This window comes from Notolabrus celidotus, chromosome 15 (assembly GCF_009762535.1).
Source record: "Notolabrus celidotus isolate fNotCel1 chromosome 15, fNotCel1.pri, whole genome shotgun sequence".
Taxonomy (NCBI): Eukaryota; Metazoa; Chordata; class Actinopteri; order Labriformes; family Labridae; genus Notolabrus; species Notolabrus celidotus.
The window spans coordinates 9,781,188-9,797,199 of record NC_048286.1 but is presented as its reverse complement, the minus strand read 5'-3'; the positions used below and the strand labels follow the sequence as shown (position 1 = coordinate 9,797,199).

General features: G+C 38.6%; 1 protein-coding gene and 1 long non-coding RNA gene across 3 annotated transcripts; both read right to left on the bottom strand.

Moving 5' to 3' along the window:
• Positions 1-2,687: 2,687 nt before the first annotated feature.
• Positions 2,688-4,074, bottom strand: LOC117826287. 2 transcript variants are annotated; one of them, XR_004634013.1, is made up of 4 exons: positions 3,764-4,074; positions 3,538-3,666; positions 3,029-3,295; positions 2,688-2,835 (listed from the first exon to the last, which is right to left on the bottom strand). It is a non-coding gene; the product is annotated as an uncharacterized LOC117826287 (long non-coding RNA). The 2 variants fall into 2 exon arrangements; XR_004634014.1 differs by having other exon boundaries at positions 3,843-4,074.
• Positions 4,075-6,384: 2,310 nt separating this feature from the next.
• amy2a (amylase alpha 2A) lies at positions 6,385-12,151 on the bottom strand. The gene is made up of 10 exons (XM_034702190.1): positions 12,130-12,151; positions 11,525-11,699; positions 10,317-10,463; positions 9,669-9,866; positions 9,340-9,570; positions 8,368-8,501; positions 7,217-7,439; positions 6,992-7,113; positions 6,721-6,846; positions 6,385-6,617 (listed from the first exon to the last, which is right to left on the bottom strand). Exons 2-10 carry the CDS (start codon positions 11,690-11,692, stop codon positions 6,428-6,430), a joined length of 1,539 nt encoding a protein of 512 aa, XP_034558081.1. The 5' UTR covers positions 11,693-11,699; positions 12,130-12,151; the 3' UTR covers positions 6,385-6,427.
• Positions 12,152-16,012: the final 3,861 nt, after the last annotated feature.

Here is a 16,012-nt window from a genome sequence, read left to right as displayed (position 1 = left end):
TTTAGCTCCCTTTTATTGGCAGCATGACTCAGGAAACTGTTGACCCACAGCCCAATTTGCCTTAGAGGTGATTAAGACCTGACAGTGGACTAATTGAAAGCCTTAGTTTGCACTTCTCTGAGTGTGTTTGTGAAATAAATCCATGCTCTGATTAAATGTAATATCCACAGTGAATATCTGTGAGAGGGGGGCTGCCTATCCTGATGGAGGCATCTTATCAGTATGCAAATTGAACAGCTCACTTTGCTCATTATATTAAATGAGCCGAGACTGAATGAGTTTGTCTCAATTATTTCAAAGTTGCACCGAGCGCCTGTTTCACAGAGCGGTGTTTTAGCCTCATATTACAGTCTGGATGTAAGATCTCAGGGCTAAGCAGGGCTTGTCATTCCCTACATTTAGGGATGCCTGGGGTGCAAACCACACACGCACATGTGCATATACACACATGCTAAATGTTGGCCACCCTGTGGGGTGTCAGCTTTAAAAGATGACTTAGCCAGGCAAAGATATCATTAAAGACTAAAGCAGAGAAATGTATGAGGACACAAAGGCCAACCTTCACGTTGCTCTGTGTGCAGCTGTATAATCTGTTGGTGGGGGGTATGAATAAGCTCACTGCAAGGACAGCAGACATGTTGGAAAAGGGTAACTGTGACACAGACCCACAAGCTAATTCATCAACATAATTTCATGCTATTTTCTTTTTCTTTCATATGATTCAAATGGAAAGTGTGTTTAAGGAAATGTTTTTCTTTTTAAGATTTGCGCGGTTCTATTAATTCTGTTAAATTATATACCACATGTGTTCAGATAATAATAAGGGTATGTACAGCAAGAGTGGCAAAGATACAAAGGTGTATACTTAAATATATAGAGAAATACTTCAAAATGACTCAGTGAAAGAACTCATTCAACCTCTCTCATGAGGTTACAAGTCCAGACTCTGAAATGTACACAAAGCTTAGTGAGGGCTTTCAAAGGACAACCTTGTGCACAGTTAAGGCTAAATCATACAGAAATTAATTAAAAATACAAAAGCCAAAGTAGTTAGATCTGGAATCTCTGTGATATCTTGTTCCTCTGAACCTGCACAGACAAAGGGCAAAGTTCTCACTATCAATCATGGACATTAAAAACCAAAAACAGCTCCAATCTATGGTTGAGGTTTTAGCTATTGTTTGTCTTGTCGATCAAATCGTTTCATCATGAATTGTCTGTCGTGCTTGAAATTTATTTTCTGTGCAAGCTATTTTGGTTGAAATCTGTCCTGATGCTTGTAAGGCCGCGTGCAATGATGCACTGATGTATAATAATTCTCCTCAGATGCAACCGAGCTAAAGAAACAAGAATATTTCAGAATGTATGAAGGAGGAAGAAGAGATATTTGTGTTAATGTGTTTGAGCTAAAAGGAGAAGTTGTTACAGTAATACATTCTTGAGTTGAATACAGATTTGTGAAAACTTCAAGTACATTAACAAACTAGGAAATGAGCTCCTTTGGTTAAACTACAACACACAGTGGGCAGCATCATATACAGATGATTATTGAGCATTGCCAGTCAAGTGTGACTCCTTTGGCTCACTGTTTCCTATTTTTACACCAAACTAGTGAAAACATCCTCACTATACAACCAAGAAAATATGACATTGAGATGAAACACTCTCTTTTAGGGAAACCTTGCCAAAAGCACAGCATGACGACATTAATGCAACAATGTTAAAAATACAATACAAGCATTAACAAGCGGAGAAAACCTTCACATGCTGTAAATACAATCAAGATGCATGAACACGTATGAGTCTTCAATGGCCTAAAATTAATATTCACAGTACCTTTCCGTGCTTTCACTTTACATTACATCACAGGGGTGCTTGTCCCAACAATAAGGATAACTGAAGCTTTGTTGTGTCCATCAGTTCATGAACCAATGAATAAAAATATCACACCTCACTGTATAAGATGTTAAACATATATTAAAGCCCAAACCAACCCACAGAGGATAGTAAGTTCTAATACCCAAAAAATCAAAGCATACAACAAAGAGAATTTTAAAACACTGTGTCACACTGCTTTATATTTGAAGAATGTTACAGCATCTTCATCGTAGATAGTGCATAAAAGTGGATTATAATAGCTTTTTATTTCTTGAGAATGTAGACATTTTTATCCAGAACAGATCAGCTGAAGTACATACGGGACATCTTTATTCATACTTAACCTGCAACACCTTTCTAAGTTCCTAAAGATGGCCTATTTGTAGCTTCACCATCACGTGTTGCCATGGTGACAGTATCCTACACAGAGATGCGATGTGACAGCTATAGGGTGAGGACGCTGAAAGCTTGACAGGACTCACCAGTGACCAGAAAATTCATAAAGATTCTGTCAAGAGCCTGGGATCAATACCCTGCTGCACCAAGTTCCTCTTCTGAGTGGTTGGAAGACAAATTCAATGTTAATATGATGCAAATAAAACATAGTCGTGCTCACATTAATGGACACTGAAGGCAGCACGTGTATCAGCTGGTAGTAGACATTGACGGATAAACATGATGCAGTTTTGCACAAATTAAGAGCAAAACAGTCGTACATCATTCAACTCTTTTATTCTGTCACTGACAATATATATAATTCATGCTTAATTCTTGGAATTAAACATCAATCATAAATTCTTTTAGCATCTTCAACATCATGCATTGAATTCAGAGCAGTTGGAAATAAATTTCACAGAGAGCAAAATGTTGCATGGTCGTTTCAGAGACAGCTTAGGTTTCAGAGTTCTTGCTTCAACACTGCCCCCATGTGATACAAACCGGAACATTACCCAGGTGCTAAATAGCCAGAAGAAAACAATGTGATCATGATTACTGCAACAGCCATACACAAAAAAACAGCACACAAGCAGCCGTCAGCCAAGTAAATTCTTTTTCCTATGTTCGGCAGAAAGGTGCCTTCAAAATTAAAGTTTCCCTGTGATTTAATCTAAACAGAGGACGATCAGAAAATCTGCAGCATTATTCTTACCGACACTGTTTGACTTCTTCAGAGCAGTGAGAGACCACAGACTGGATCCCAAAAACTCAGTAGCTTCTTCGTCTATAAGCTGATGACTGTCTCTCTCCTCGGCTGATGTGACAGGCAGGTCTGCTGCACCGTATGAAATATGAAACAGGATGGGGACACCGCTGACAGCCATGTCACAAAGCATCAGTGAGGATGACAGGACCAAAGACCCTGGTCTGCTACCCTGACATCTCTGCAGCTAATCGGAAGGTACAGGCCCCTCCACAGCTGCCGGACCAAGAGATGGAGAGAGGGTCAATAATTTAGCAGCTGCAATATGTTGAGGCCAGTCCAATGTTAAGGTCTCCTTCTATCCTCCTCCTGCACTCTCTGTCACTCTGACTTTCACATTTCACACATTGTGTTAATGAATATCACTAAATGCTGCGTGGGGGATTCAATTAAAAAGCAATTTGACTTCAGAGGACTGCTAAATGTGGATATTTTAAAGCTGAGGTCTACTGTTTCACCTTTATGTGACCAGGCTTTTATAGATGGATGGATGTTCTTTATTGATCACAAACTGGGAAACTGTGGTGGTACAGCAGCAGGTTTTCCAAGTAGATGAAGCAGGATGGAAATAATGCACAGTAAAAAGCCTAACAAAAGAAGACAGATATTTAACATCCATTCAACAGTTATGAAAAATAGCCTCAAACACAGTTAATCTGAAATATAAATCTAACTTAAACTTACATTTAAAACTCCTTTACTTTTCATAATAACCTGTATGATTTGATAGGCCCCTTTCCATATCACCTGTGTCCATCCTTACTCAGTAAATAAGATTATTCCTCAATCATTGCTATGTCTTCGTCTTTCGGGGAGCCGTTCAAGAAATTTCCCAGGTTCTCCGCTCATGGGCCATGTTGCTATGACAACCAAGATGAGCTGAAATGTTCTGTCAGGCATCACCTTCCCCATCTCACCTCCACACGCTGGCACCCCAGTGTCACCGGTCCAGAGCTGCTGACGGGGGCTCAGTAGGTGGGCTGGGCAGCTGGACACATGGGAGGAAGGAAGCAAGGGTGATGGGACAGGAAGAGAGAGACCGGGGGGGAGGGAGGGAGGGAGGGAGTGGATGGAAAGAAGTTGGAATGGAGATTTGGCTCATTGGCCCTCTGGGTCCTGGCGCTGCCCTAATGACGGATGCCAGCGCTGCACTCAGGTGAAACTGAAGTGGCTGCAGCATGATGGCACAGAGGCGTCCCAGTGGAGGAGAAGAATACACAATGCAGGAAGGACATTTTCAGACATCACAGGTCCTGTCCCGGACACTCGCTGACCACGCAGCTGTCTGAAAATGCATCCTTTGAAAAGCTATTTAAAGACCTAATTAAAATATTTCAACCTTTGTTTTCTCCCATGTAACTGTATCATGCACAGTCTTGTCAATATTCGTGCTTCTCTCAAACCTAAAGTATTACCAGCAATAGTTGATAAATAACTGAGGATCTCAAAGTTTCTTGATTTACTAATGTTGTAGCACAGAGCACCCCTTTGTTTCCTTCACCTCTGCTTCCTTCCCTCTCCCCTTTGGCACAACTACTCCTGAGGGAGATTGGTTAAATGAAAATAGGCACCTGCTTATTTATCACATTTTTTTTGTTTTTATTTTTTGCAATATTAGAATGACATGGAAAAGTTGTTGTTTTCATGGGTGATTACCTCTAGCTTAAAGCCACATCAAGTTAATCTAATTATGTGATGTAAATTATTTTATTTGGGAAGAAGCTGTCAGTGACATTATCATAGAAGTCCTTTTCAAGCGTTAGAAAATGAAAGGGTGGTAAACCAACCTCTCAGACACCACACAGGGATCCAGCAATTACCCTTAACGTCCGCCTAACCACTGAACAAACAAGGCCATATGTAACTCATACGCTAAGCAAGGGCAGCCTAGATATATGTTAAAGAGCTGTGCATGTGGCTTTTGTTATAAATGATACTTGAGACAATTTAACCTTAACAAAAAAAAGAGAGGTACATTTTGTATTTTGTGTGTATTTTCACCTCGATATTTACAGTCCTTTTAACCCACTCATGGAGTTTTAGCTTTAGCATTGGTGTCTGTTAGCTATAGGGTTTGATCACACAGCTAGCTTCTTCTAAAGTCGACAAAATCTGCAGGTATACAGGCTAGAAATGAGAGGATTCTTATTTGTTTTTTTCTACTTCTGCTTGTAAATAAAGATGAAGTCCTTTTCTGCAAAGTTTAGCAACATATCTGTCACATTCATACTTGTTAGAGGGAGTTTCAGAGGCTATGTAAAATAGCTAATTTTAGCCTTTTTAATTAGCTCTTATCTGATCTTAATCATTGGTCTAATTGTTTTTATTTTGGCAATTATTAAGCAGTATCAAAGATCATTTCTCAGGGCTATTGTACTTTAAAAGTTGAAACCGTATTTGAATCATTAAAAACAGTTTTGACGTTAGCACAAGTTAGTAAGCTAGCAGCAGTTAAAATTTTAGCCAGCAGTCGTTTTTAGAAAGGAAATCTGTATCTGCTTACCTTTTTTTCACTTTAATTAGACACAGATTGAGAGAAATTTGAGTTGTTAATTATCTCAAGTTTTTATTGCAAACTGCATTTAACAAAAGCAAGAACTACACTGCTGATAGATGTAGCTCTGGACAGAGCAAACAGTCACAAACTATTATTTAAACTATTCATTCAGTCTGTCCAACAAAAATCATTTTTATTTCAATTCACTTAAAGCTTGACTCCACTGAAGTTCATCAGTTAAGAAATAAATTACTGTCCTGGTCGTTGGGTCATTAGAGTTTATGCAGGAAGTCATTTTACCCTGGCCTCCAGTGTTCAGAGTTTCTGACAGCCTATTAGCCTTTTACATATTGAGTAACCTCTCATGGCAGCAGAACAGCGGTCACTGCAAGGGCTTTAAAAATACTAAAGTAAGGGAAACACAACTTTTTTAACAGGTGATGAACATTCCCAACCTACAGCTCTCATGCCTGATTTGACCATATTTAAACTGGCATGTGGACATTTTTCCAGCATGAGGATGGTTAATTGACTGTTTATTAGTTTGAAACCCTTTTGCAAATTATAAATGCTCTCTCGCACATGAAAGCTGCATTGAATGGAGCAAACAACACAACAGAGCTTAGCGATTTTATGGGTTTTGAGTTTTATTTTTAAGCTTATTTTCATAAATGTAGCAACTACATAAGGAGAACTTCTGCATGTTACTCCATTAGTGCTTTTCCATGATGTCACAGTGGCATTATTATTGAGTATAAACCTATAATTTTCTTTCCTCTGGTGAAAAAAATCAAGATCATCACTGAAGTTGTTTAAATGAATGTATTTTATTTAATTTTTACAGGATGTGCTTACAGCTTGGACTCAGCATGGATAGCAACGTAGGGGTCCTCATCTCTGTTGCTGATCCTGAAGTGGGCACGGCCATCACCGCCAACACTGATCTGCTTCCCAGTGCACCTGCCTCCGTCCTTCTGGCCAGAGATTACGTCACAGTAGGTGCCACCAGGCATGCCGGTGTTCAGGGTCACATCCATATCCCTGAAGGGGAAGACGAGTTAGATATTGTTTTGTATCACAGATAAGTTCTTCATTGAGGATCGTCGCTGAAATATTTTTTTTTTTTAGCACTTATGGTCCTTACCAGTCATCATTGTTGAAGACGATGAAACCACGGTTGCCACGTCCAAAGGCGACCTGGTTGCTCTGGTTGTCCCACCAGTTGGAGTGAGGCTGGCCGTTGACAACATTACGGAAGTTAACCATGTTCCTGAAGAAATTATACAACAGAGCTCAGTTATAACATATAATAGACATCATTTTCCCATTATAACTAAGCTTGTGATCAAGCAGAAGTGCACTACTAACATCTCTGGGTCAACAGTTCATCATCTTTTGCTTTCTGAGGGACTCACTTGATCTGACGCCATCTATGCTCACACACCCATCCATCTCCACAAGTCTGGTCGGCGTTGATGGGAACAGGCTTGGTGGATCCATCACCGTGGCTGGGAGGGCCCATCCAGTCATTCTGATCCTACAATTAAAAAGCATGCACATGACTCAAAGAAAAAAAGTAGTTCCAGATACACACTATGCATTATATTCTATCATTATTTTTATTTTAGGAAATAATTTACCTTTCCGTTAACAATGTTGCGGTTCCAGCGGAAGCTAGACATCACCCTGGGAAATCCGTATGGGTGGGCCAGCATGTAGCTGACGGCCATCTTGTGAAGCTTGGAGTCCCAGAAAGAAACAATGGAGGCACCCCCGGCACCATGGCCTCTCTGGTTGTCGTGATTGTCAACAAAGACAAGAGCATTGCCGGTGGGCATGAAACCCCATCCCTCTCCCCAGGACCTGCACACAAGAATAGGAATATAATAATAAGAACTATCAAGTATAGACAAGCAATTACCTTGAATATTTGTTTGATAAATTCTGTTCTAGTCCATTGAAATTAACAGTGTGAATACATTTGAAACAAAAGTTAGCAAGTTCTATGTTTCCTATCCATTCATTGTAGCTTCTTTATGGAGGTGGTGATGTGTTATTTTTTTTTCAAATTTTTCAAACAAATGGAGGTCGATACTAAACGTGTTGAAGTAATCTCCAGATGAGACTGCAGGCTCCTCTGAATGGCTTGTTCAAAAAGTCAAGTGAGAATTTAGTGAGATCAACATGAGATTTGCTCAAAACGTGACATCACTAGTCAGTGAAGCTCCTTGAAAGGGCAAATTTGTCGTCTTTTTTGTTTTTTTTTAAAGGAAAAACCACTTTGTTGCATTGCAACAGTGAAGGAGGCTTCAGGAATGTTGATTCTGGAATGCAGGGAGATGGGTCTTAAAGAGACAGTAGCTTTAAGGGAAGTGTTTCAGAAGAGGTTGAAATGAGGGGTTTCAAAGACGCCAGCCTGAGATAAAGAAAATATATGTTGAACTGTAAATTGTCTGAAGCTAATAGAAAGCTATCAGAGGGACAATATAGAGCCAAAAAATTAGCATGATACTCCTCGGGAAGGATTGATCAAGGTTCTAATTAAGGCTATCAGCAAAATTATAACAAAAACTTGATTTGATTTGATCCTTAAATCAATATCCTGGGAAGAATAGCTTTACATCATTCATATGGACTTAAACACTGTTTTAAAATGTAAGATAATAGGGCTTTAAACATGCAGTTAAAAATGCAATAACTCAAGTGAATGATTTGACAGCTCTAGTTCTGATATACTCATTGAATATGTGAATATATGACATATGTCCACTCATTCTATATAAACTCATACTTGGTGTAAGACAGCTTCTCTCCGTTCCACTTCCTGAAGATTGTTCCCAGCCTGGCACCATACTTGAACTCAGTCACCCTTCCCAGATTGGTGTACTCTCTAGATGTGATGGGCTCACCTCCCAGATCGATAACCTAGAACACAAACAAACTCACATCACAGCTCACATCAGACATACAATTTACAGCAAGTTATGGTTTAGGTTAACACACCATGTTTATGATTTGTGGAGTGACTAAAGTAATTTAACAAATGAGCTTTTTTTTTTTTGTGCAGTAACAAGAACCACATTTCTGCTGTCACACATTCATGTTGTTTGTGAAGACAGAGCAGACTTATATTTGAGATTATCGGCTCTTTTTTGCTTTGTCATTTTGAGATTAAACAATTGGCTTTATCTTTTAATCATATATCATAGTATCATAGCATAGTGTCAGCAGTGTCAGCTCTGTTTATAACAGTAAAAGTGAACTAGTGATATCTTCTTGGATATTGACATCTGCTCCCTGCGTGCATATGTTTGTGTTTGTCATCTGGATTCCTGCGCTCGTTTTCCCACTGCTCTGATGACTGATGTTCTGTGCTATCTGTGATAAATATTTGTGAAGTGGGTATATCTTTCTCAACCAGTCACTTGTTTGCATTTAGGTATCAGCTGTGGAAGGCCCAATGATAACCTTTAATGCAAATTAGCTTTACTGGCATCAATTTTGTTTGCTGGCTGCATTTTTTTCCTGCAACTTGCATCTATTTGAGGCCAGTTAGCTTCTTTTTTTTTTTTACCAGCAAGATAGCAGTACACATAGAGGTAATTTGAAGTCCATGACCATGATGAATATGCATTAACAGCATATGTTTTTAACCCTGCAGATAAAGTATTTAATGGAGGAAGTAGGTGATATATTTTCCTTTGATTTTTCTTGATATTTCAGCATTCCCACTTTCAGATGTTCAGCTTTGATTTAATCTCACCTCCTGGAAGATGAAGGGTCTGGAGCCACCGGAGAACCACTTGGTGTTGAGGTTGTGCAGACGGCCGTAGACAGCAGCCAGGTCACCGGGCCACATGTGTTTGCAGGCGTCCACTCTGAATCCAGCCACACCCATGTCAATCAGCTTGTTCATGAAGTCAGCAACCTTGCCCCTGACGTAATCTTTCTCCAGTGCGAGGTCCAACAGACCCACCAAACGACAGTCACGAACCTGAGGCAGCAGGTGAGTTTTACGCTCCATTATGTTTCATTGATTTAAAAAAAAATCATGTAAGTCATATGCTCAAAAAAATAACAGTTAGTAATTACCTGATTGGCATCTCCGTAATTCTCAATATTGCCGCTGCCAGTCCTGCATTTGTGGTCATTGAAGTCCCAGTGGGTGAAGGGGATAGTGGGGAAGTCTTTCTTGTTGGCACTGAACCAGCTTCCACAGGAGGAGTGGGTTCCCTCTCCACCTCCAGCACCGCACATGTGGTTGATGACAGTGTCCACATAGATGCTGACCTGCAGGGGTTAGAAACAGGACTGAAGGTGCAACACAGCTAATCAACACCACTCTTCTATCTCCACTTTCACACTTTTTTTTCTCTAAAGCACATCAGGTTCATCCTCAGGTCAGAGCTGCAGTGGTCACCCTCTGTTTACTGTCATGTTTTGAATCCACAAAGTGAAGCAGCTGCTGAATGTCTGAAATCAAAGTATGATTGATATATCCTCAAGACACAGGCCTAACCTAATTGTGTTGTTGTCCTTTGTTCAAAAATGTCTTTCATTTTGAAATGCCAGCTGCACGTTATTAGAAAGCTATTTGAAATCATGCATGAAGTCTTATGTAATCTATCTGGTAACAATTTGTTATCTTGTACAAAGCTGCAGATTTACGAGCTGCTGTCACACTAAGATGAATATTGTTCCAAATGAATTTCACTACACGACTGTTGGGATGTAGTTTACCCCGACGTTGTTGCATCTGGTGATCATGTCTCTCAGCTCGTTCTCATTGCCAGATCTAGAGCAAAGGTTGTAGCCGACTGGCTGGTATCTCTGCCACCAGGGCCTCCAGGGGTTGTTGAGCACAATGTGCTCGTTGGGAGGGGAGATCTGAGCAGAGAACAGAAGGAAGACATTACAGTGAGTATTAATTATAAAGAGTATTGTTTGAGGCAGAAAATAGATATTTAAGATCATTTCAGCTATTAAGAGTAGTTAAATCATCATGAGTATTACAACATAGCCGGTGGAAACAAGAGTGGATGTTGAGGACAGTCTAGCGTCCTCTGGAGGAGCTTTGTAAGCTTTTTTTTAATGATGTTATCAGGGTCATAAGGTGTTTCAAAGCCTGACTTTGTAGTTTACACCATATGAAAATATATTCTGTCACTTGTTAGTCCTCTAACATAAATAGTACAATGATAAGTAACCGGACTTCCCCTTTAAATTGATATGAATAAGAAGAGACTGAAGATAAATTGAGGCTAAACCTTAAAACCTAATTGTCTGATATTAACTTGTTTTATTAAAATAAAACTGAAAAAATCTTGATAGACGTGCAGTATTTAACTAAAAAAAACAAGTGATTGGAAACAGTCTAAATCATTAGTAACCATTCAGAATGTTTTATCTCCAATCCAGTTAAGAACTAGGAAAGTACGCTATAGTCTCAAACCTTGGTTTTCTAACTGCTGCGTTGGGACCTAAAAATGCAACACAGGCATTTCAGTGGATTGCTGATTTGTGCCAAAAAAAAGCTGTGTTTAAAACGTCTAAGCTGCTTTTATTTTGAAGGACAAGTATCTCCTATGTCGCATTGTAGTAGTAGAGTAGTATAGTCACACTCTAGTACAGTAGGTGGTGGTGATGCACCTCACACAATGGTTGTCACTGATTGTTACACAACAGATTTAAGGAATATGGGTGGTGATTGTCATTGAGGAGGTGATGATGGATCCTGAGGCTAGACCAGTTGAGAACCACTCGTTTAGAGAATATGTCTAAATAAATCATGTCCACATGTTGACATCTAATATTTTAAACCTGCTAATTTTTACTGTCTTTTATAGTCTGTGTGCCTTGATTCTATACAGCATATTTTAAAATAGAATGATGGATTATCTTCCTTCCCCAGACTCTGAATCTACCCACCTGTTTGCAGCTATACATACCTGAACACCACCAAAGCCATTGGGACCCAAGTAGCGCTCACACTCTGCAGCGATGTCGGCCCAGCGCCACTCAAACAGGTGCACGATGGACGTCCTGCCGTGCTTGGTTTGGGGGTTGTGCTGGGCGAGGCTGAGCCCAAACAGAGCCACCAGAATGAACAGCTTCATGATTTCCCTTAGTGAGAGAGAGAACCACACTCATCTGTTGTCAAACACCAAGTATTTATACTCCCTTTCTCTTGCTTCTTGACCAATGATCTATCAGCTTTGAGGTTAAACAGGTGCTCCTTTCTCATAACTTTTTACCTTGTTTCCAAACTAGGACAGAGATATTTGAAGTTTGCATAATCTTTTCTCCAAAATATAGTGGCAAGATACTGAAAAGTGAAAGTATGCCATAAATATACTAATACTTCCTCTTTCCTTGTCATCTGATTGTAACACACACTTAGTCTCGTCCTGTCTACAAGGAAAAAAAAAACTAACTGAACCCCACACAATACTTGTCCACAAAAACATCAGTCCCTAGTTCTAAACATGTTTGATTATTCTTACATTATTTCAAATATAAAGACATGAAAGTTGAAATGTCAAAGCTTCTTTACCAGAAAACGTCAGCTTGGGTCCCTCCAGCTTTGGTTTTTGCTCCCTTAGTCCATTGACTAAGTCATGGTGTAACAGGCAGATTAATCTAACCCTGAGTTACGAAACTTTAATTTGGAACAAAAGTCTATTCTGGGCAAAGTAAATAAAAAAGCCAAGGCTGGCAGTGTGATGTAAACGTGTTTGTTTAGGGATTATGGGGGCATAGTTGGTGCATGTTTGAAGAATACAGATGATTCTTTGTGATGTACTGTAGAGTCTGATGTGTCAAAATGTATAATAATTTCATCACTGTATTTAATTACATAATGTAAAAGTATGTAAGTATCTGGCAACACCTTGAGGTCTCACATCCGATCAATCTGGTCTTACTTAGTTCCTACAGAAGTGGTAAATTCAAATGAAGTGGTGCTGACAAGGTTACATAACAAATAAAGGTTAGATAAATACATTTTAAATAACATGCCCGGTTCTTGTATAACTCCTCTGTTGTTATCCACTCTTTTCAGAAGAAAACCAACACAAAGATAAGCACTAGTGAGAAGGGCAGGAGGTCAAAGGTTATGCAAAGCCAGTTAACAGATGTAGTACTGACAAAACACAAACATTTTCCCATGAGGAGTATCAAATATGACCCTCTTATCACTTACTGTAGATAAAGGATCAACCTGCATGTTTGTCTGTGTAGTAAATGTAACTGTGCATGTTGTGGTAGTTTCTTTGTCAATGAACAACTTCAACTCATTGATTAAAAATCAGACAGATATGAATCAAAGGGTGACTGAAACAGGGAATATTATAATATATTACTTGATTATATTTAAGGAGCTCTGAAAAATACATCAAATCAAGTAATCACAAAGTTAAACAGGGCGGGGGCTCTAATCTTTGAAAAACATGATTTTCATTGATCTGATTGTTTTCCTCCCTTGATAGAGTGTGAGTCAAGTTTTCCAAATACATAATATTTTGATAATCTTAGGGGCATACATCCCACTTGTTCGTCACCATAATTGTTAGACTGCTGTTTTGTTTTAGATCATTGTATTACATTTTTAAATATCTGAGTATAAGGAAATCTGAATTTTTATACTACCCACATTTTCACTACCTGATAGATACAAAGGCAATATATGAATGTAAAAAAGGCTCAACTTTGTGCATATGAACAGGTTATTTAATCAGCAATAACAGTGGTTCTCTAAGTGGTCGCAGAACACTAATATGGGGGTATTACAATGCCTTCCAAAAGTAAAAACTATTGAAAATTACATCTTTTATCTACAACTATAAAACAATAAACAAAATTGTGCTGACATTTTAAATAAAAACACAATATAAAAAATGTTTTATCTGTTTTATACTGTTTTTTGTTGCCACAAGACTTCTGATGTTACACCAATATGTGCACAGAAATCAAATTTTCTACCAGCTAGATAAATTATGTATCTTAGGTCTTTTTATTTTGTATTCTATTTTATCCATTTGCTTGTAGAAAATGTTCTAGACTCAGACATTAATATTTTTCAATTGTTTACTCCTTATGTTCTGTATTGGAATTCACAAACATCTGCACTGACATTTTTTTTTTCTTAATAACATTTACTTAAAAGTTGATTTTGAATTGTACAATTCAGTAACAGATTTAAAAAAAAGAAAAAAGAAAATGTAAACAAAAAGAAAACTGAACAGCAATTTATTTTAAATCAATGATTATTTTTATACAGACACTTGTGTTTTGTGTATGACTCCAACATGAGGAATACAGATAACAAACTTGAGTGTGGAAATAATGTTAACTTGAAATAAGTGTGGAGTCACATATCCTAAAAGACTTAAACCACCTCATGATATTGTGAAATTTTAGCTGGCAGTCTAAAGTGAGTGAATCTGTAAGTCTGTGCAGCATCAGAGTGTATGAAGGGGTGTGCTTTCATAAAACAATAGCTCCCCCATTGGTTCTAAAGAGAAACTGCTCCATGTAAGACAGTGGGTGTTGTTCAGACAGTACAGCATTTGGAGGTTACCTGATTTCCTATAAAAGCAATTTTACCTCAATTTATTGAGAGAAATGTGTAAATAGACACATTTACTTTATCTGTAATGTAAATTGAATACATTTATAAATAACATAGTGGGAGGAATTTTGAGGAAATCCTCATAAACCACATGAAAACATCTGTTTTATAATACATTTAATTGGAATATGTATGCCTTGTTGTTAATTAAGTACAGTAGCAAAATAGTATCAAGATGGTTCAATGCAATAAAAGTGAAAAATTGTATGTTCTCGTAAAACTGCTCCAGTATCGCTTGAAAATAGGGCAGCAACAGCTGCACTGACTGTAGGTTTGTTTAAATAAAGCCTGGTGTGCCTCATCCCACCTGCTCACTATCTGACCCAGCTCCAGGCCCCCCCCGCTGGGATCATGTCAAACGGACATCTGACCTGCCTTACTTGGTTTCGTTCCGGGTCACTCCCCCCAACGAGTGTGTGGGTCACAGGCATGTAGAAGTGAAGGGGCCCTGACACGTTTGTGCAGGAAACACACTCTGATAACTCATCTCTGTGCAGCCTGTGAGCGCTGACACATAAGGACTAAAGGGATAAAGATCTCATTTTACAGTGCAGGGTTTTTTTATTAGGTTGTGATACCCTTTTCACAGCAGCAGCACTGCTCTGTGGTGGAAAAACAGAAAGCAAACACAGGCATCAAACAATCAAATAAAAAATTTCCCATTTGTTCATCTTCACCCAAACTTCAGTAGTCACTAATTATTCAATTCTTCAAAATACTGAACAAGCGTTTTTTGACCACTTGGGGGCAGCAGAAGCAAGTTGCAACACGATACTGACAATTTTTTTAAAGCTCCTGTGAGTGATTTTTAGCTGGTTAAAAACAGGTTGAAATTGAGATGGATTTCTTCTTGTGAGCTAAAACAGCAAAATTAACCATCGGCTACAATACTGATAATGTACAGTATGCGTATTATTAATGCCTTAAACTGTTGCCACCCGGTAGATGTTAGAGAAGGTCATAACAGCATGGTGTCTTAACACCTCTTTTTTTACAGCAAAGATGTTAAATGATTCATTTTACTGTTCAAAACAAACAAAGTAGGGTACCATTTTTTGTTTAGTGTAATTATATTAGAATTAAGATGTGTTTCATATGACTTAGCACTAGGGCTAGAGGTCCAGCTCGGGAGCTTTGTGGGAAATTATTAAACACAAACACGAGTCTCGTTTAAACAGCTGTATTTAAATGTAATAATAATTTAACAGAAAATCACTTGGTAGTTCAAGGAGCAAAACGTCAGAAAATAATAAATACACTAATATAAACTTAATTTTTCACTATGTAACAAAAAATAAAAGAAACTAAAGAAAAGTTAGCTCAATAAAGTTGAGCTATATTGAACATTCACATGGTTCACAATCACCACCAGGATCAATAATACAAAGAATTCCACAATCCCAGCGAGAGTTCACACTAGTCTCATCCATAGACTGTATACTGTATATGATGGACAGCGTCGCTCCGCCTTTGCAACAAGATAGGAAGTCAAGGTTGAGTAGCAACGTTAAGAAGTCGCGTGTCCATACACTCTCACAAGGGTCCAGTGTTGCCAACTCCTCAGTGAGGAAAGTAACTATTGGCTGTCTTAAAAGTCGCTAAATGACATCATCACCTAACTCTTTCCTTTCAATGAGTTTTGTCTTTGTTGGTTAAAGTTCCAAGCATCTGCAGAAGTGTTCGGTTGAAAAGTTCTACAAGATAACCTCTGGGATGGTAAGGAGTTGTTTGGGCTTTCTTTATTCCTGCAATTTCACAGAGTTCCTTAATAGTTCTTGACTCAAAATCTGGTCCCTAATCACTGTGC

What these genes read in the sequence shown, in the direction of transcription:
- amy2a (XM_034702190.1), bottom strand. Translation starts at nt 11,692, where the DNA reads ATGAAGCTGTTCATTCTGGTGGCTCTGTTTGGGCTCAGCCTCGCCCAG. An exon ending in ATGGCTTTGGTGGTGTTCAG is followed by an intron (nt 10,464 to 11,524) that starts GTATGTATAGCT and finishes TTCTCTGCTCAG; the next exon opens with ATCTCCCCTCCCAACGAGCA. An exon ending in GCAACATTGTTAACGGAAAG is followed by an intron (nt 7,114 to 7,216) that starts GTAAATTATTTC and finishes TTTTAATTGTAG; the next exon opens with GATCAGAATGACTGGATGGG.